Source organism: Cucumis sativus, chromosome 2 (assembly GCF_000004075.3).
Source record: "Cucumis sativus cultivar 9930 chromosome 2, Cucumber_9930_V3, whole genome shotgun sequence".
Classification (NCBI taxonomy): Eukaryota; Viridiplantae; Streptophyta; class Magnoliopsida; order Cucurbitales; family Cucurbitaceae; genus Cucumis; species Cucumis sativus.
The window spans coordinates 20,169,172-20,187,753 of record NC_026656.2 but is presented as its reverse complement, the minus strand read 5'-3'; the positions used below and the strand labels follow the sequence as shown (position 1 = coordinate 20,187,753).

The 18,582-nt window shown below is 35.7% G+C and overlaps 4 protein-coding genes and 1 long non-coding RNA gene across 13 annotated transcripts; 1 reads left to right on the top strand and 4 right to left on the bottom strand.

Moving 5' to 3' along the window:
• Window positions 1-1,874: 1,874 nt before the first annotated feature.
• Window positions 1,875-2,513, bottom strand: LOC105434657. The gene is made up of 2 exons (XR_968767.2): window positions 2,376-2,513; window positions 1,875-2,266 (listed from the first exon to the last, which is right to left on the bottom strand). It is a non-coding gene; the product is annotated as an uncharacterized LOC105434657 (long non-coding RNA).
• On the top strand, window positions 2,028-5,982 carry LOC101219431 (receptor-like protein kinase HSL1). Its single transcript, XM_004148350.3, has 2 exons — window positions 2,028-4,962; window positions 5,396-5,982. Exons 1-2 carry the CDS (start codon window positions 2,070-2,072, stop codon window positions 5,773-5,775), a joined length of 3,273 nt encoding a protein of 1,090 aa, XP_004148398.3. The 5' UTR covers window positions 2,028-2,069; the 3' UTR covers window positions 5,776-5,982.
• LOC101205459 (nuclear poly(A) polymerase 4) lies at window positions 4,555-12,391 on the bottom strand. 8 transcript variants are annotated; one of them, XR_004214599.1, is made up of 15 exons: window positions 11,815-12,389; window positions 11,611-11,688; window positions 11,284-11,391; window positions 10,995-11,057; window positions 10,705-10,863; window positions 9,595-9,708; window positions 9,394-9,456; window positions 8,959-9,288; window positions 8,707-8,871; window positions 7,682-8,620; window positions 7,491-7,586; window positions 6,924-7,017; window positions 6,278-6,761; window positions 5,648-5,769; window positions 4,555-4,983 (listed from the first exon to the last, which is right to left on the bottom strand). XR_004214599.1 is itself a non-coding variant. In XM_031881320.1 (13 exons), exons 1-12 carry the CDS (start codon window positions 11,944-11,946, stop codon window positions 6,979-6,981), a joined length of 2,286 nt encoding a protein of 761 aa, XP_031737180.1. In that variant the 5' UTR covers window positions 11,947-12,390; the 3' UTR covers window positions 6,030-6,761; window positions 6,957-6,978. The 8 variants fall into 8 exon arrangements, 1 of the variants encoding a protein (XP_031737180.1); XR_004214598.1 differs by having other exon boundaries at window positions 4,555-4,948; XR_004214600.1 differs by having other exon boundaries at window positions 4,555-4,926.
• A 1,198-nt stretch (window positions 12,392-13,589) lies between these two features.
• LOC105434656 lies at window positions 13,590-16,056 on the bottom strand. 2 transcript variants are annotated; one of them, XM_031881485.1, is made up of 3 exons: window positions 14,774-16,056; window positions 14,106-14,444; window positions 13,590-14,025 (listed from the first exon to the last, which is right to left on the bottom strand). In XM_031881485.1, the coding sequence occupies exons 2-3, from the start codon at window positions 14,381-14,383 to the stop codon at window positions 13,824-13,826; spliced, it is 480 nt and encodes a 159-aa protein (XP_031737345.1). In that variant the 5' UTR covers window positions 14,384-14,444; window positions 14,774-16,056; the 3' UTR covers window positions 13,590-13,823. The 2 variants fall into 2 exon arrangements, with proteins under 2 accessions (XP_031737345.1, XP_031737346.1); XM_031881486.1 differs by having other exon boundaries at window positions 15,800-16,056.
• A 168-nt stretch (window positions 16,057-16,224) lies between these two features.
• Window positions 16,225-18,581, bottom strand: LOC101219668 (early nodulin-93). The gene is made up of 4 exons (XM_004148351.3): window positions 18,239-18,581; window positions 17,795-17,856; window positions 16,894-16,969; window positions 16,225-16,610 (listed from the first exon to the last, which is right to left on the bottom strand). The coding sequence occupies exons 1-4, from the start codon at window positions 18,348-18,350 to the stop codon at window positions 16,510-16,512; spliced, it is 351 nt and encodes a 116-aa protein (XP_004148399.1). The 5' UTR covers window positions 18,351-18,581; the 3' UTR covers window positions 16,225-16,509.
• Between the last annotated feature and the right edge of the window lies 1 nt (window position 18,582).

The window sequence follows — 18,582 nt, the reverse complement described above, 5'->3', positions numbered from 1 at the left end:
TGAAACTATTTACAAAATATATCAAAATTCATCCAACTTTATTTAAAAATTTTACTATATTTAATTTAAATAGTTCTATTTTTGTGCTATTACTGACAATTCATCCAGTAGAGTAAAGTGAGAATTGAATTTAGAATTTTTGATTTGATACATAATATAAACAAATACCTAAAAACATTGTTTTCATCAACAAAAAGGAATCTCTCTTTAAAGAGGAAGGTTAATTTTGTTACCTATAAAACCATCTCTTTCACTAAACAACCCCTAAATTTGCCTCTATGGAAAATAGACCTTTTGGGATAATAGAAAGTTCATTTTTACATTTTTTTAGTGATACAATAAAAAAAAAAAGTAACAATATTAAAGTGAAATAATCTAAAGAAAAATAAAAAAAATACAATTTGGAATACAGTATGTAGACAGCAATACATATTATAAAAAAAAATTAGGTAGTTCACCACCATTTGAGTCAATAATGTTTGAGGATCATATCTTATATATCTTTTAAAGGCAAAAGCACAAGTTGCAAATCCAAATGGATTGGTAAACAAATGAATCTAAGTAAAAGAATACTCCTCTTAGGTCAAAGATTAGAAACAAACAAATATAGATTAATGTTTAGATATTATTGTTTTAATTAAGTTCACTATTAAATTTTGAGAAACACTCATGTTCATTCATTGAAAAGGACTAAGAAATATAATTTATCGTTTTTTAAAGTGAGGAAATTAGATCATTAACTTTGAAGTTGATAGTAGAAACACTCTATATATCGTTAACTTGTACCCATCTTAGAAATAAATTGATAATAAAACTGTGGTTAATTAAGAAACTAATTTAAATAGCTTCGTTAAAATGAAACAAACACATTACAAAAAATTGTATAAATATGATAACCTAATTTTTTATCACTTGTAGCCTAATTAGGTGTGATGTGGTGAATGGTTGAATTTCTACGACTATGTGGCTAAGGCCAACTATCATGAGTCGGATGCTCGTTGATGTATTGCGATTAGGTGTGCTGTTTGGTTTTTATTGAATGACGTATTCTTAAACAAAATGTTCTAGAAAGGATAACAAAATTTTTCGTAATCCAGTGGTTTTAACTTCTTTATTTGAGATTAGTGTTGATCAAGTGTTTGATTAAATATAGCATTAAAATGTTTGAATGTTTGATGATGGTGGAGCAATCAGAGCCACAATGCCCTCAGCAGTGATGGGATTCATCCTAAACAACTAACCCAATTTCATATTTTACTTTAATTAGGGACCCATTTTCAACATTAAATAAGAAAAATTAAAGGATTCATATCTTGCATTAAATTTAGTGTAGTGTAGCCACATTTTACATTATTTAATATCAACTATCTCTCTGATATCTTATTATTTAATGTGAAGTGATTTGACAGTTTAGTCAAAAACAGAGGCTGCACAAAATCTTTTGCTTCACCCAAGCAATCCATGATTGATAATATAGAAGCAAAAAGGAAACATGGGGCAGTTTACTATACGAAGTTTGGTCAAATTTTAATATCACAGTATCACAAGGAAAAAGAAGATTCTTTCTCCTTTTTTTTGATTCAATACTTTGAATATTGTAAGAACTACACCCATAAAAGAGAATTTGTTGCATATCAACTGAAGATGTAAATAAATCCTTGTATATTCCACTTCTAGAATTTGTCAGGCTGTCCAAAATCACTCTCAGAGAACATTCATGATCATTTTAATGTTCAGTTCTATATTTTTACTTCTAAATGTCATTTTCATACGACAAAAATTGATTCAAATCTTCGACTAGTTGCCTAGGGATTTTCACTTTTACATAACTGAAAAAGGCAAAAGAAGTCCTCCCAAAACCGATAAAAGACGTATTGGAGAGTGATTTTAAATCCGACTAAGTAATTTTAACCGTTTCAAAACCACTCCGTATATACTTTCCAATATCACATGAAAGTAATGGAAATTTGGAGTTACTGGAATGTAGGACTTGGAGGGAGACTTAAAAAAACAGAAATGTTCATGAACTGAGGAAATGAATATATATCCACATCTATAAAGTAACAATCATGTCAAATCCATTGGTGAGTTTGGTAAAGAACATGAATATAGTTACCAGCTTTTGGACTTTGGCTGTGCCGTGTAAGAACAAACCACACCAAGCTTTGACTGTCTTTAAGAGTAGAGTATATGTTAACAACATGGGTTCAAGGCATCTACTTTCATATACAGTTCTCCATCTTTCTCATTCTGTTACTCTACTTTTCTGGAAAGGAAAAAAACAATCCAACCAGAATAGAATAACCATTAGAAAGAAGCATCCAAAAATGTCCAGAATTTCACTGCCATTTCTCACAACCCTACTCCCTGTTTACCTTTTCTACTTCATCTACATACAATTCCATGCAAGTTCACAAACTGTCAATGTAGACCAGGCCATCTTGCTTGATCTCAAAGAACAATGGGGGAATCCACCCTCTCTTTGGTTATGGAATGCCTCGTCCTTGCCCTGTGATTGGCCGGAGATCATCTGTAGAGACAGCACGGTCATTGGAATCTCTCTGAGGAACAAGACTATCACTGGGAAAGTCCCAACTGTCATATGTAACCTGCAAAATCTCACTGTGCTTGATCTTTCATGGAACTATATCCCTGGTGAGTTCCCAGAAGTTTTATACAACTGTTCCAAGCTCAAATATCTTGATCTTTCAGGAAACTATTTTGTGGGTCCAATACCCCAAGATGTAGACCGGCTTCAAACTCTACAGTACATGGACCTTAGCGCCAACAACTTCTCAGGCGATTTTCCGGCTGCGCTAGGGCAGTTGTCAGATTTGAGAACTTTAAAAATTTACAGAACTCAATGCAATGGCACATTGCCAGCTGAAATTGGCAACTTGTCCAATCTTGAAACTTTGAGCATGGCGTATAACACTTTGCTCGTCCCATCGCCAATACCAGAAGATTTCAGGAAACTGAAGAAGTTGAAATATATGTGGATGACAAAGTCCAATTTGATAGGTCAAATCCCAGAAAGCTTATTGGAACTTTTAAGCCTTGAACACTTGGATTTATCCAGTAACAACTTGATAGGTTCTATTCCTGTTGGGTTGTTCTCTTTGCAGAATTTAACCAACTTATTTCTCTACCAAAACCGATTGTCCGGAGAAATACCCAAGTCGATTCGAGCATCAAACTTACTCAATGTTGACCTCTCTACGAACAATTTAAGTGGCACGATCCCTGAAGATTTTGGGAAGTTAAAAAAGTTGCAGGTCTTGAACTTGTTTGCAAATCAGTTGTCTGGAGAGATTCCAGGAAGTCTAGGCCTCTTACCTGAACTGAAAGGTTTTCGTGTATTCAACAACAGCCTAACTGGAGGCTTGCCACAAGAATTGGGTCTGCACTCAAATCTGGAAGCATTGGAGGTTTCAATGAATAAACTAAGCGGTTCCTTACCTGAACATCTCTGTAAAAATAGCGTCTTACAGGGAGTAGTTGCTTTTTCCAACAATCTTAGTGGCAAATTGCCGAAAGGGCTTGGCAATTGTAGGACTTTACGAACAGTCCAGCTTTCTAACAACAACTTTTCTGGTGAAATTCCTCCAGGTCTTTGGACTACTTTCAATCTATCGAGCATAATGTTAGATGGAAATTCATTCTCAGGTGAGTTACCAGATAGCTTATCTTGGAATCTCTCGAGACTGGCAATAAATAACAACAAATTTTCGGGTCAAATTCCTCAAAATGTGTCAGCTTGGCGAAACTTGATTGTATTCGAGGCAAGCGACAATCTGCTTTCTGGTAAGTTCCCTGATGGATTGACAAGTCTTCCTCATCTTACCACACTTGTATTGAGTGGTAATCAACTCTCAGGCCAACTTCCAACGACAATTGGTTCGTGGGAATCATTGAATACTCTAAATCTCTCTAGAAATGAAATTTCAGGCCATATTCCTGCAGCATTTGGTTCTCTTCCTAACCTCCTATACCTGGATTTATCAGGTAATAACTTCACAGGTGAAATCCCACCTGAAATTGGCCACCTAAGACTGGCTTCCCTCAACTTGTCTTCCAATCAGCTTTCAGGGAAAATCCCAGATGAGTACGAGAATATAGCATATGGAAGGAGTTTCTTGAACAACCCCAAACTGTGTACTGCCATCGGTGTACTTGACCTTCCGAGCTGTTATTCTAGACAAATAGATTCAAAATATCAGTCCTTTAAATATCTTTCCCTCATTCTAGCTCTCACTGTTACCTTGCTCGTAATTGCTTTACTATGGATTATCATCCTATATAAAAGTTATTGTAAAAAGGATGAAAGATGCCACCCTGACACATGGAAGCTAACTTCATTCCAGAGATTGGAGTTCACAGAAACGAATATCTTGTCAAACTTGACAGAAACCAATCTGATCGGAAGTGGTGGATCCGGCAAAGTGTACTGCATAGACATCAACCATGCTGGTTATTATGTAGCTGTCAAAAGGATTTGGAGTAACAATGAGTTAGATAAAAAACTTGAGAAAGAATTTCAAGCAGAAGTTCAAATACTAGGCTCAATTCGGCATTCAAATATAGTGAAGCTGCTATGCTGCGTCTGGAATGAGAATTCAAAGCTTTTAGTCTATGAATACATGGAAAATCAGAGCCTAGATAGGTGGCTTCATAAAAAGAAGAAAAGGTTAACATCTGCAGCAATGAATTTTCTTGAGCAATCTGTCTTAGACTGGCCGCGGAGGTTGCAAATTGCTATTGGAGCTGCACAGGGCCTCAGTTATATGCACCATGATTGCTCTCCACCAATCATTCATCGAGATGTGAAGTCGAGTAATATCTTATTAGACCGTGAGTTTCAGGCAAAGATAGCAGATTTTGGGTTGGCCAAGATGCTCGCCAGTCAGGGAGAGCCCCACACCATCTCTGCAATAGCAGGATCATTTGGCTACATAGCCCCAGGTAAGTTCATACCATAACATCCTTGGAAAATACAAAGACTTCAAACATTATAAATTATATAATAGCCGCAGGTAAGTTCATCCAAGATTATCATCATAGATCATATAAATCCATATCACTTCTAGTTTCATTCGTAGAGGCCTGCCTGCCAAGCTATTTCTTGCTTTAGCAAACCTCTGTAAAACAAAAATGGCGCTGTTTTGAATATTTATACTAATTTTTTTAGAATAGAAACATATCATTGAATAAAGGAAATAAAAGGGGAGACACCAAAGCACCTAAAGGGAATCTAAATGAAATATTTAGATTTTGCTTTTCTTAGCCAAACTAGAGGGGATTCCATCTCCATGACCATTACTGACTGTACTAAACATGCTATTTTCATAGTGTCTAAAATATAGGTTTGACAAATTTCCATGATCTGTATTTGCAGAGTATGCCTACACAACGAAAGTAAATGAGAAGATTGATGTCTATAGCTTTGGGGTTGTACTCCTGGAGCTTACAACAGGAAGGGAACCTAACAGTGGAGATGAGCACACAAGCCTAGCAGAATGGGCATGGCAGCAATATAGTGAGGGAAAAACTATTACTGATTCCCTTGATGAGGAAATTAAAAACCCATGCAACTTCGAAGAGATGAGTACTATGTTCAAACTTGGTCTAATTTGTACGAGCATGTTACCTGAAATACGACCTTCGATGAAAGAAGTTCTGCGTATTCTACGCCAATGCAGTCCTCCAGAAGCTTGTGATAGGAGAAAGCATGCCATTGAATTTGATGCTATTCCCCTCCTCGGCACTCCTCTATGACATCAACAAGATCATTACTGTTATGGAAAATTAGCTAGAGCAAACATTTCAATTGATTGCTGTTTGTATATTCCAGCTGAGATCCGGAATCACTAAAATTGCTACAAAGACCCCCCCCATCCCAACTTCTATCGATGTAGTGGGACAAAGAATTGGGAACGTTCTATTTTAATGATGGAAAGAATCTTGCAGTAGTCAATTTATCAATTGCATGGCTACAATATTGTCTAGATATTGAACTCAAATACAATTCGTGTCAAATAAAGAAGAGAAGAAAAAATCTCATAATCAAGAAAGAATTTCATAAAGAACACTACACTGGAGATGTGAGATGTACAGACACCGGTATATTGACTGTCCTGACATTCTATCTTGAGATGCCCAACTAAAGTATAAGCAACCCTCCCCTTTTCTCTCCCTTCCCTCTCCCCCACCCCAACCCCCCAGGAAGAAAAGAAAACAAGAAATAAAATGGAAGAAAACATAAGAATTTTCCCCGTACAATGTGCAAGTCGAACTCAATATGGTTAAACTGCAAGATTGAAGGTCTTGGAAGTGTAGATTGCATTCACCCCAGAAACGACCGCATGAGCAGTTCCTTCACAAAGAATCTCCCATCTTCTAAAAATGGGAAGCTGTGAAGGTTCGAGTGCCAGGCATCTAAAATGAAATGCACCAGATTCTTCAAAGCATTGCATGCAGTCTTTAAGGTTTTTTCCCCAACACTGCTGCTTCGGATTCCCATGATCAAGGACAATAAACAGCATATTGGAGCTGAACCATATGCCATGCCACCAAGCCATGTGACTCCTCCCCAAGCCGCAGGTTCATACATGATGAACACCATATACATCATTAATCAAAGCCAGTAATTGAGGTGATACTTACCAAATGATGGTCAGGTCTGACCTCACAACCCATCCAGCATCCAGTATTTGCCCATCGCATGTCACCTTGAGGTTCAGATTCAGTCTGTTCAAAGGATGCTAAAGAGCCAAACAAGCAACATAAAGAGAAGATGATCAAAATAAACACAATGATCAGGCAACTCAAATACTAATAAAAGGAAAAAAGCACATTCCCTTAGCCAGATTTCGAAAAATAATCTTTTATCTAACAGAAAATGTATCAAATCTAAATACACATGCCTTCTAGCCAGATCCCCCAAGACTCCTTTTTACCAGAATTTTGCTTAGATTCTGATTAACTCCATTCGGTGACTGCCTGATTGCTGATCTTCGGCTAAAGTTAAAAAAGAAAAGTACTAATTAGGCAGAGATTTTCATGAGAAAAAAGGTAAAGCAGGAAAATTTGAGCAGAAATGGGTTTTTTAGCACAGTTACTGGTAACATAACACGCATAGTGGTGCAGGACCTGCCACCACATGTGCACCAGTCAGAAGATTGCCTGTGCGAAAATTTGGCATTACAAAATGATAATTAAAAGCCAACAGGAAAATAGACCAATAATTATGGTTTGAAGGAAGAGGAATGATGAAGAGATAAAGAACGAAACATCAAGAGTGGCTTTTCTGTAAATAATATTTAAGGTATCAAACCAGCAATCTGTTTAAATCTTCTATTCTTCTGATTGGTATCAATTAAAATCTCAACCTCCTCTCATTCTAGATTCCTCGATGGAAGCACCATAATCAGTTATGACAGTGTCAGGTAAATATATATAAAATAAAAGTAATTTAACAAGTGGATTCAAACCTCCAACACTTTAGATTGACCATTTTGAGACACTCTTCCAGTCACAACAGAACCATTATCCAACGCCAAATCTGGATCTGTCCTGCTATCATTGCCCTGCAAATACCCGACTCACTATTCCCAGAATGCCACTTCTCTTACTGCCATTGGCTATGATTAGTAATCCAATGTAGTCAAACTCAGACACTCACCTTGCAACTAAGGTTATGTGTATTGCAATTTGGTTGAAATTCAACTTGGGTACTCTCACCCCCTGTCATTTCACCATATGTATTTCCTGATTCGGAGTCAATCCTCACAACATCCTTTGTCCAATGGAGAAGAGTCCTGATGGATACTGTCTGCACACTTCCATTCATATTCGGTGCTAACCCATCGACATTTTCCCTGTCCGTTCCAATTTGTAGAGCTTCCTTGGATGTTGAAATACTGCCTTTATATAGATCAGGCACCTCCTTCCTCGAGGAAGATTCTTCAATTTCTTTAGCTGGTAGCCCTAGCTGATCCCCTGTAGAACCAGTCTCCTTGGTCAAAGTTGCAATATCTGTGCCATTTCCATTGGTATCCGTTCTGCTAACAGGCTGTTCAAAAGATGACCAAACCTTCAAATGACAATCTGCATTAGCAAATTTCGAACTTGGCCATTTTCCATCAGGATCACCACCAAAAAATTCAGGCATGGGGGATTGCTCTGCTGGTGGACTGATTAAGGCTTGTTTCTTTTCCTTCTCTTCTTCTTCATGATCACTTTTCCTTTTTTTCCCCTTTTCAGTTATCCCAGATTGATCTTGAAGCATATCAGCACAAACTGTGTCAACTTGTTGCCCTTCATGCCTAAGTGGCTTTGCTCGCTTGTGTCCGTCAGGAAAAACAAAGGTGGGCAGTTGCTTCCTCCGTACATGAGAAACATAGATGTCCATCCCTGGCTTCCAAAAGGCATACATGTTTATCTCTTGCCTGAACTCGTCAACTGTTCCCCGTATGTCAAACTGCTGGCCTCCTTGGCCTCTTAATCCCTCTTTTCTCTGCAAGCCCATGAAAAAAGCACAGTGAGAACATGGCTTGGACGTGTCAGAATACTCAATAGGATAGGGGTGGCACTGCAGCATCCCCCTGGTGTCCCTCTCTATCTGCAAGAAGGGAAAGTAGAACATGTCAGGCTGTTGAAAGACTCTCCAACTTCAGACAGATAATCAGGAAAGGTTAGTAGATTTACCTTTAAGGTAAGCTGTCTAAAGCGAGATTCTACCCATCCCTTCCAAGCTAGCAAATCGTCGGCATCTGCTGCAATTATATCCACCTGTAGATAGTTTTTGTATGTCTCGAAAAATAAATATGGCTCAAACAAAGCACTCCACTGGGCTTTGCTCAAGTCAATCTCCTGTAAGGCACTCACAGACGTAAGAGAATATTATCAAGAGCAGGCTAATATTTAGAATATGTTGAATCCAAAAAAGAATAACCTCACCTCGCAGATGCTATTACCATAGCGGAATTGTTCCATCATAACACGAAGAGTACTAGTTGAGACATTATAGCTAGAGTTCATGCAAGGGTAAGCTGGAGTTATTATTGGCATAAGATGAAATCGATCACGAGGATTTCTACGAGGATCCCAAACAGGAAATCCAAGTTCATTCTCTTCTATCGAACATAGCATTACAGGATTTGGCCAACGCCACTGGGTGTACACTCTGAAGAAACGAGAAACTAGCATGCTTGGAATTGCGTTGGGGTAAAGCTGGCATACCTGAGCAACCAAAAGTGCCCAATTTACACCTCCAAGGAACCCAGTGACCTACACAAGAAACAAAAATAAAAAAAAATTAAAGTGAAACATGAGATATAAAATAGAAAAAATATATGTGAAAATAAGGGGCAAGTCCATGATATTACAACTTACATTTGAATATACACCCCGTCTTTTCGCCCAAAACTTCAAGCATCTAAGTGTCGTGCGGAAATGCTACAATTATATGTTACAGAAACAAAATCAGGAAATACATCTAAGTGCTGTGTGGAAATGCTACAATTATATGTTACAGAGAAAAAAAACAGGAAATAGGTTTATGGAAAAACAACTCAAGCTCAAAATGTGTTTCACCTCAACGTTTGGAACTAGTCTTAGAATTTGATCTGCAACTCTGCACCCATTAAGGCTTCGAACAGTTTGTTCATCAACATTATACAACACAGATCCATGAGAGATGTCCAGGTCCTGATGATTAAGTAAATTACAGAAAATTTATGGGGAATAGAACCAGTCCAAAGAATGAGAAAAAAAAGGGGAAATGGCAGTAGGAAAACAAGTAGTATGTGAGAACGGCAAAACTGCGAAGCAAATAAGTTGATATTCACAGCTAAGAAAAAGATAAGAAAGCTAAGAAGAGAACTCAATGAAAAGAATGGCTTAGCACCCACTAACATTTAAATATACAGAAGAATGGATATGCAAAAAAGTCTCACTTTTTCAGTGTTAAACAAACACAGATACACAGACATAGTGAACAATTAGTGCACCTACGGGATATCAAGGTAACAATTACTAACTTGACAGAAAATAAAAATGTTAGGAATGAGGGCAAGAGACACGAAAGAAATTCCTTAGGTATAGCCCTCACTCGGAAGTGAATTTTCTCTACCCAACCACTAGCAATATAATAACAAAATAAAATAAAAGAACATAGAAGAAAGAAATCTCTGAAAAGTAGATCAAGACGACATTCGTCAGGGACGGGGGAAACAAAGTTATACGGTTATACGGCTCAAAACCACAAGAAATGCACAACAAGAAAAGATGGAGAGAGCACTGGAAACTATAACGAACTAATGAAAGCTGTAGATAGAAATTGTTCAAACTATAAATAAAACGGTAAAAAACATCCATATGAAAAATGACAAGGGCCATCATGGTTAATAACAAAGTGACAAAAAAAACCACTAGTGAAATCATGGTTATTCACATAACAACGTTTGGCAATTGGATTTTTATAAGCCAGGTAATTCTGCATGAATTACGGAAATACTCACCATTAAGACTAATTAAACATAGACAGAGATTAACATATAACACATAATAGTTCGAAATCTTGTATGATCAACGATACTAATGTTACAACGATAGTAATGTTTTATGGGGAAAAGAATAACAACAATAAATTCTGAAAACATAAAATAAATATAATCAAACTTTAAACAAACTGCTAAAACTTACTTCTGGGACCACCAGTAGGGAAATGCTCGCATACAGAAGATCAATTGATATTCCCAGAAATTTGAATCTCATTACTGGAACATGAGCATCAGGAACCGGTTGAAGATCGGTAACCTCTTCCATTTCAGCCAATATATTATGCAAGATGATGAAGAAGTCCTCCATTCGAAACACAAATTGTCAGATAAAGAATAAGTTTCAATTTAATCTCATAATGGTTAAGCGAAAAAATTGTTGATGGCATCAGCATCTTATATATATTGATAACTTTAGAATTTTATTCTACTCACTTCTCTATTCACGTAAGATGGTCCAACACACAAAGTGTCTATGTCACTTCCTGGTCCATGTACCTGTCATATGGTTAATATTATACCACAGCCTTCAATACTTACTCGTAAGTCATAATTCATATGTTTGAACACTATGCACGGGCTAAATACAGGAAGAACATAACTATCCAAGAAATAAAAGATCGTTGCTCTTAGCATACATCCGGACAGTTGTACACTCCAACAAGTTTTATAAAGTAAAAAGTACGTCTTTTTCCATAAAAATTAAATAAAATATTATGCTTACCCCAAGACGGTAAGACCCGAAAGTAAAAATTACAGCATTTGCATCCTCCACCATCTGCTCTGTGTATCCTCTTAGGAGGGTTAATTGCTTGACCCAACTTTTAACAATCTAGAACAAAAAAATAAATGGCCAAGGACAAGAAGTTCAAGCCATAATTCTAAACGGAATTACAACGCAGAACATTTAGTAATTAAAAAAAAAAAAAAATCAAAATCTCATTTGCGTCACCGATTAGAACACAGTTTTGTTCAAAATAGGATTGAGAACAGAGCTCAAAATTCCCATAAAGAAAATAAAAATAAAAAGAAAAGCGAACAAGGTCTCCACCTGATCAATGCGTCCCAGAACTTCTTCTCTTTTAGCAGCTTCTTCTTTACTTTCGTAAAGCTCCGAGTCAACCAAGAACTACCAATAGGTACAACATAATAAAAAATTGAAATTCAATTCGCTTACTGAAATTTTCACACAGCACAACAACATCAACAACAGCAACAACAAAGCCCACCAAAATAATTGAAATTTAAATACCACCTTCTCCAGTTCGATATTGCGGTGAATATCAGCATCCATCGGCCCAGCAAGAGAAATCGGTTTCGTAACACCATAATTCGTCACCGGATGTGACACCGAGGGTAACCCAGTTGAACAGTCAGAACCCACCATTTCTTAAACAGCGAAAAAGACAGAGCTAACACAAACACGAGGAATCACGCAGCAACTCTGAATCTGACCGAGAATTGACGAAAAGGATCTGAGAAAATGAGAGAAAACTGAAGCTAACTCAAAAAAGCAATTGTGATGTAACTGTCCCGAAAATAGAAGATGAAATGGGGTAATTGGGATCAAGATTTGATAGGAGAGGATGAATTAGAATAAGAAAGCATAGAGAAGCAAACAGGGGAAACAGAAAGAGAAGGCTGGAAAAGTAGGAAGAGAGAACAGATCGAACCCTTAGTCCGTACCGGCGATGGGTTGACGGTTCAAAAACCGGTCAAACTCAGAGCTGCACAGACAGAAAGAGAGAGAGAGAGAGAGAGAGAGAGAGCGAGAGAGAGAGAGAGAGAGAGAGAGCGAAGAAGATGAAGGAAAGAGGGCGTCGACGCGGGGAAGAGGGGTTTAGTCAAGCCAGAGCTTGTCCCTTTCCTTGTTTTTTATATTTTTTATTTATTATTAGTTTCTTTCTGCTTAAATAAATTACTAATTCTGAATTTATCTCCATTTTTAGACTATATCTCCATAGTTATTAGTCTTTAAACTTTTTACGGTGGGTTTAAAACACATTATTTTCACATGATTAATTTCATGAATAGTGGTTTAAGAAATAAGTGAAATATTTTACCATTATTTTTTAAATGTATTTTAAATCGACTATAAAAAGTTGAGAAAAAAACCGTCGTGACACTAATTTTTTTACATATTGCTAATACGTAAAAAAACAGTGATATCATATTATAATCATACCTAATCGAAAGGTCATCACTTTTAAACATATTATTTTTGCAATCAAATTAAAAAATGTAATGACATTAACTCTAATACAAGTTTTTTTTGCTATTTTTGGAATGTTCTCAAATATAATATATTTATTTACAAAATAATAAAGATATAAAATTAAATTTTAGGAAACACTAACGTTTTAATAGAAAATTAAAAATATTTTTTAATATTTTAGAATCTAACAAATATTTTTTAAAATTGAGCAACTGTATGATATAAAAAATTTAAAATTTGTTAAACGTTTTTATTTTTAAGTTTACCGTTTGAAAAAAAAAAGTCTGACTGTTTCAAGTCTATTTATTAAACAATTTTAAAAAAACGGAGCAAAAACAAAATCTAGAAATGTTCTTCCAATATCAAACATTTTACCCATAGTTTAAAAGATTAGATCTAAATTTAAAAATAAAAGTAATAATTTTCAAGTAATTGTTAAAAATAAAAGAATTATTTTTTAAAATTCTCCTTTCTTTAACTGTATATATGTATATAATTTATTTATTTGTTATTGTGGAGTCCACATAAGGGTGTTTCCAACTTGGATTCCACCTAACCAATATATGTGCCAAACTAATTTTCAATTTTAAAAAAGTCAGATCTATTTTGATGGACATGGTGGAATAAATAGGTGTAACATCCTTTCAAATTTGTATTATTCCAATCATTTGGAGTCCCCAACATAATGATCGTAATTTCAGACTCACTTTAATTTTTTTCATCCAACCATAAAAGTTAATATAATTATTGCAATTTTCATCTTATACTTACTTTTTACTATCTTTAACAAAAAGGCAAGATAAAAGGCTCCATCATAAAGGCACAATTTCTTTTTTCTATCAAAATTTGGTATCACATCAAATTAAGTTTCATTACTACAGAAATTAATCAATGGATACTCTTCTACTAAAGTTCACAACTATCTACCTTTAATGTTGTTGTTTTTTTTTCTAAATTATTTTCATTTTTGTATAAGTAGCAACACCTTCAATTTATTCAAAGGAGGCATATGGCGCATATATTTAGTTGAGAATATGAAATCTCTCAACTCAAAGTAAAGTGTCTGCCTTAGACAGCATGGTTGCAAAAGAGCTCCTTCCATGCTTCTTTGAAATAGTAGCCCTGGGACTAATTCGAGTGTCTTTCTTTTTGTAATCATTTTCTCTCTTTGCTAAGTCTTCTATGGATTTCACATCTGATAAAGATGAAAAGGTTCGTGATTTCCCTTCATAAAATTTTGACAACCCTTTTCTGCATAACAAACATATGAATTAGATGCCATTTAAGCATAGTGTAAAGAAAATTTGGGGGGACTTGACACTTTAACTTACTTGATAGGAAGTTGTTGCTCACGAAGTTCACTTTGGGACAACAAAGATGAAGTCGAGGACAAAGACGAACAAGAAGAAGAAGAAGAGAATGACGATAATGCATCTTCGTCACAAACGCTCGATGACGATATTGATCCAATCGAACTGGTTGAACCTTCTGAATATGCTACAGTAAATTGGAAATGAGAGATAATGGACTTTTCTTCCTTTCTATTCCAGTCATCACATAAAACACTTGTAGCAAAATCCGCATCAACTGTCAACTTCCTAGACTCCATGACTTTCCCCAAAGAGAAGAGGGAATAATAATGGGTGAATTCTTGTCCTTCCAATTATTTCCTGGGTAAGTTTTAGCAGATTACTCAAGTGAGACCATAAAAATGAAAGTATTTATAGATGAAGAAGGGCAAGTAGGTCTAGCAAGGACGAAAGAATAAATAAAATCAAGTCCACAATAATTTGTTTCACTTTTTCAGAGGATAAAAAGGACCAAACTTTTATAGTCTATCCTATATCCTTTTTGAGTCATTCCACATTATCATACAAGTTATGTGATTTATAATACAAATTAATAAAATATATGTACAAGGACATATCTACTTTATTTAACAACTCAAAAAGTTAAAGTCAATAATTACCATACACATTTCATATAATAAAACAAAAACCTTTCTTGTTCCTCAGCTGAGCATCTCTTGGAGTAGACAATTGTTCCCAAAGATAAGTTTGGAGCCTACAATGCATTTAGATAATAAAGTACACACAACAACAAAAATCCTATCAGTTGTCCTTGTGAGAATATATGTTGTCCAAGAGATAAAACCTTGGAAGTTTTAGTTAAAGCAGAAGCTGAATTGGTAGTTGTGATCATTGAGATTAAGCAACTTCCAAAGTACATACCTAGAGAGTTTGGCAAAGGGCTTATAAAATTCCACTAAGAGCAGTTGGTTGGTGCCAAGCCATTAACTCTTACATGGGGCACGGAAATGGATGCTTTTTTGGTCATTCCAAAGAGAATATACTAAAGTGATAATGCTTGTTGGTATCCTCCAATATGGAATCCAAATGGCTTTGTTGCTTTGTGTGCAAGTTTTTTAGACAATATCACTCAATTCTGGTTCTTCAGTTGAGACTCCAACCAAGGTTGCAAATTCTATGGCTATTATCATGAATGGGAACTTAGATGCAAAGGAAATGAAATGTTAGCATAAAGTTTACTTATATGTTGGCTAGTCCGAACCCCTTCGCCAGATTTGAGAGTGGTTAGACTGAAGAAGATGAGGCATTAAGCTAAGGTTTTGTTGCCTCCTTTTTTATTCAATTTTTATCTGAATATCAGAGATAAAAAGACTCGGATAAGAACGGAAATAGATCTTATCTAACTTTCAGTTCCAGTACAAAAGAAATCTAAGGATAAATTACGAAGAAGATAAATGAAAATTTTCAATTAAACTACTTTAAAATACTGTCAATTAAACTACTTTAATATACTGTCACCTGTCCTATCTCTCCCAGTTGCTCTATAAGATTCTCCGGTAAGAAAAATCACCAACCTTTTTCTTTTCACATTCTGATTCCCATTCTTCAAAACCAAACACAGTATCATCAAACTTTAACTTGGTGGAATTATGAATGCTACCAAGGATTCAAGGAGTCTAATATAGAGAGCAAAGATGGGTGTAATTTTCACATACCTAATATTATGTACCAAGGAAGTGAGGTTGACCACGGTTACAATAATCATGGGAAAGCTGGATAGCATCGCCTACTATCAGAAGTATCTTGTAGAATCCACCTGGTGCATTGCACCTCCCTTTATCTGAATCCAGACCAGGGGGGTCAAATTCATGTCAAGAACCAAATGCAATCCTTTGAAGCTGGCATGCAAGTCTTATACAGAAAATTAATGAAGATATATAACAAATGTAAATCACATCCATAGCAGGGTGATATTGTACCTAATTGCATTTTCTCTGGTTGTTTATTAAAGTTCAAGATTAAACTTAATCCAAAAGATGTCATGCTATAAGCAATCATTGGTGAAGAACTTCATTGACAATTGTATTTCAGGTTAACTTTAAGATAATCTTTAGCAACCAAGAAAGATAAACAATTTTCATTTAGCCTGGAAACTTGAAATGATATTTCATATCAAGCAAATAATATTCAAGAAGAATGAAAGGGAAACAGAGTAAATGGCGGCATAAACCCTACTTGCACTCCAAAATCCCAAACAAAGGGATGGATTAAGCACTAGAAAGTGATAAAAGTTGACATTTTATTTTGTTTTTTTTGTTTTACATCAAGCCTGCCAAATCCAAGGCTTTGGAGCCATTTCTTCCATCATACAACAACAACAGGTCAGATTGCTCCAGCCTCCAGCACAAGGCACTCAAAAGTACATTTATGATCCTTGGCGTCTCAAGGCATCCTCTAACTGAGAGTTTCTTCTTGCACATTCTAAGATGGTTTTATCAGCAGTGATGAAGTAGGCAGCTATTGATGCTGTTCACCAATTAAAAGTAAAATGTTAATTCCTACAAGTAGGACCAAGTTAAGACGACCTTTTTTGTAGATACTTCCATAATACCTATTACTATTTTCTTTTACTTCCCTAGAGGGCAGCCAAATGGAATGGGCTCATACTTTCTAGGAGTTGACATTTTTGCATTCACTTTATTCTGCTACAACTAGAATCTTTTAACTCTTTAGGCTTTTCTGAGTTTGAAACAAATGTGACAAAGGCAATTGATTCATCGAAATAAGTTTCTATATAAAAGCATTATACCTGCGGAAATGATGAGTGCCTGAGCAGTATAATTAAGGTTTGCTTTGGCCCAAGGAACTACTCGAACAGCAACCAACTGATGATAAAGCAGGAGAAGAAGTGTGTCAAACTTAAAACAAAAATTCACAAACACACAAACACAAAAAAATACAGTGGGACTAAGACTTTACTCTTCACTTGCTATTAGAATTCTTTTCAAAACTGATCACTTTGCCGACCACGAAAAGGTGTCTAAAATTTCTCCTATTTAAATTCTGCAATATTTCAGATATAACCAAAAAAAGCGCCAAAAGTATAAATATGCTGCAATGTGGTTTAATACTCTGCAATCCACAGAGCTTATAATTTTTTGTTCAACTAAACATTGGGGAAACAAGTTTTTATAAAAATATATTCAAGCCCCAAGCAATTTCAAATGTGATGTCCTGAGAAGATTTCCTAAAGAAAATAAAACCAAATAGCCTTTCGGCAACCCACCAGCACCAAACTAATAGGGCATTTCTTACTACATCAACTATATGGAGACCAATTCATATTCTACGTCTGCCTATAACTTTATTTTCACATAACTGCAGACCTAGAGTGGGAAGGCATCGTATTTGGGAGAAGTTAAAATACAAGTATCCATAAATTTGACAAGCGCACTCAAGTAATTACATGGAATGTGCCAATATAGAATACCTACACTACGAAGACATTACACAATCCAATGCAATGAAATTGAAGGAAAGCTTTACGCCTTACCCATGACCTGATGAACAATAGAACAGAATCTTGCATACTAATTATTTATCTTCATACATCTTATAACTTATTAACGACAACCTACTAATATGGTCAAATGTATGTAACTTTAAACCACAATACAGAAAGAACAGACATCAAAACAGACAAAAAATACCGTAGGTACTGCACTGGCAACACATGCAATAGAAGCATTCTTGAAACCAGCACGAACGCCTTCTGAAAAATTATACAAACGCTAACTAATGTAAGGCACAAAAGATGATGCGATTAATTATCTACAAAAGCATCTCAATAAGCCAAATCTAAAAGAAGATAAAAGTGAGAAAAACGATCATAAGAACGAATGCCCAACAATAAATAAATTAGGAATTTCTCAACAAAAAAAAAAAAAAAAAGAAATCTCATTATAATGAAACAAAACATGGAGGCATATTCTATCTAATTCTTCCTACAAATTAACCAGTGACGAGTTAGTATTTTTACACAGCAGCTAAAGAAGATCGAATCCATCGCGCTAACACCGAGTCTCCACTGCTTAAACACGAACTCCAAATTCTAAGAAACTACACAAAGGTTAATCGAGAGAGAAGTAAGAGACCTTGAGTACATCGCTTGGCGTTCGCGATTTTCCGATCTTCAGCCGGCGAGGGAATTACAAAAGAATTCCTTCTGTGCACCCACGAATCCCTCAATTCCGATGGGATTCCCATTGTTTGTAGTAAGAAAGAAACCGAATCCGAAAATTCAGAGAAGTTGAATCGATGAGTTGTATTCAAAGTTCATGAATCCATCTTAAATTCATCCGACTGAGTATTTTTTAATTGGAAAGTAACCAATCAAGATTCGTTTTCGCCTCCTAAATCCTCATCATCGACGCCGCCTGTTTCTATTTCATGTTCAATTGTTTATAGGGTCAAAAGTCAAGAAATGTATAAAACTGTA

Bases quoted from the DNA above. Each gene is read 5' to 3' on its own strand.
- LOC101219668 (XM_004148351.3), bottom strand. From the start codon at position 18,350: ATGGGAATCCCATCGGAATTGAGGGATTCGTGGGTGCACAGAAGGAAT. The intron at 17,857-18,238 runs GTCTCTTACTTC...ATAATTTTTCAG, and splicing joins CGCCAAGCGATGTACTCAAG to AAGGCGTTCGTGCTGGTTTC. The intron at 16,970-17,794 runs GTATTTTTTGTC...CTTTATCATCAG, and splicing joins TTGCCAGTGCAGTACCTACG to TTGGTTGCTGTTCGAGTAGT.
- LOC101219431 (XM_004148350.3), top strand. From the start codon at position 2,070: ATGTCAAATCCATTGGTGAGTTTGGTAAAGAACATGAATATAGTTACC. The intron at 4,963-5,395 runs GTAAGTTCATAC...CTGTATTTGCAG, and splicing joins ATTTGGCTACATAGCCCCAG to AGTATGCCTACACAACGAAA.
- LOC101205459 (XM_031881320.1), bottom strand. From the start codon at position 11,946: ATGGTGGGTTCTGACTGTTCAACTGGGTTACCCTCGGTGTCACATCCG. The intron at 11,392-11,610 runs GTGGAGACCTTG...TTTTTGTTCTAG, and splicing joins TTCTGGGACGCATTGATCAG to ATTGTTAAAAGTTGGGTCAA. The intron at 7,587-7,681 runs GTGAGTGTCTGA...GGGTATTTGCAG, and splicing joins CACATAACCTTAGTTGCAAG to GGCAATGATAGCAGGACAGA.
- LOC105434656 (XM_031881485.1), bottom strand. From the start codon at position 14,383: ATGGAGTCTAGGAAGTTGACAGTTGATGCGGATTTTGCTACAAGTGTT. The intron at 14,026-14,105 runs GTAAGTTAAAGT...TTTGTTATGCAG, and splicing joins GAGCAACAACTTCCTATCAA to AAAAGGGTTGTCAAAATTTT.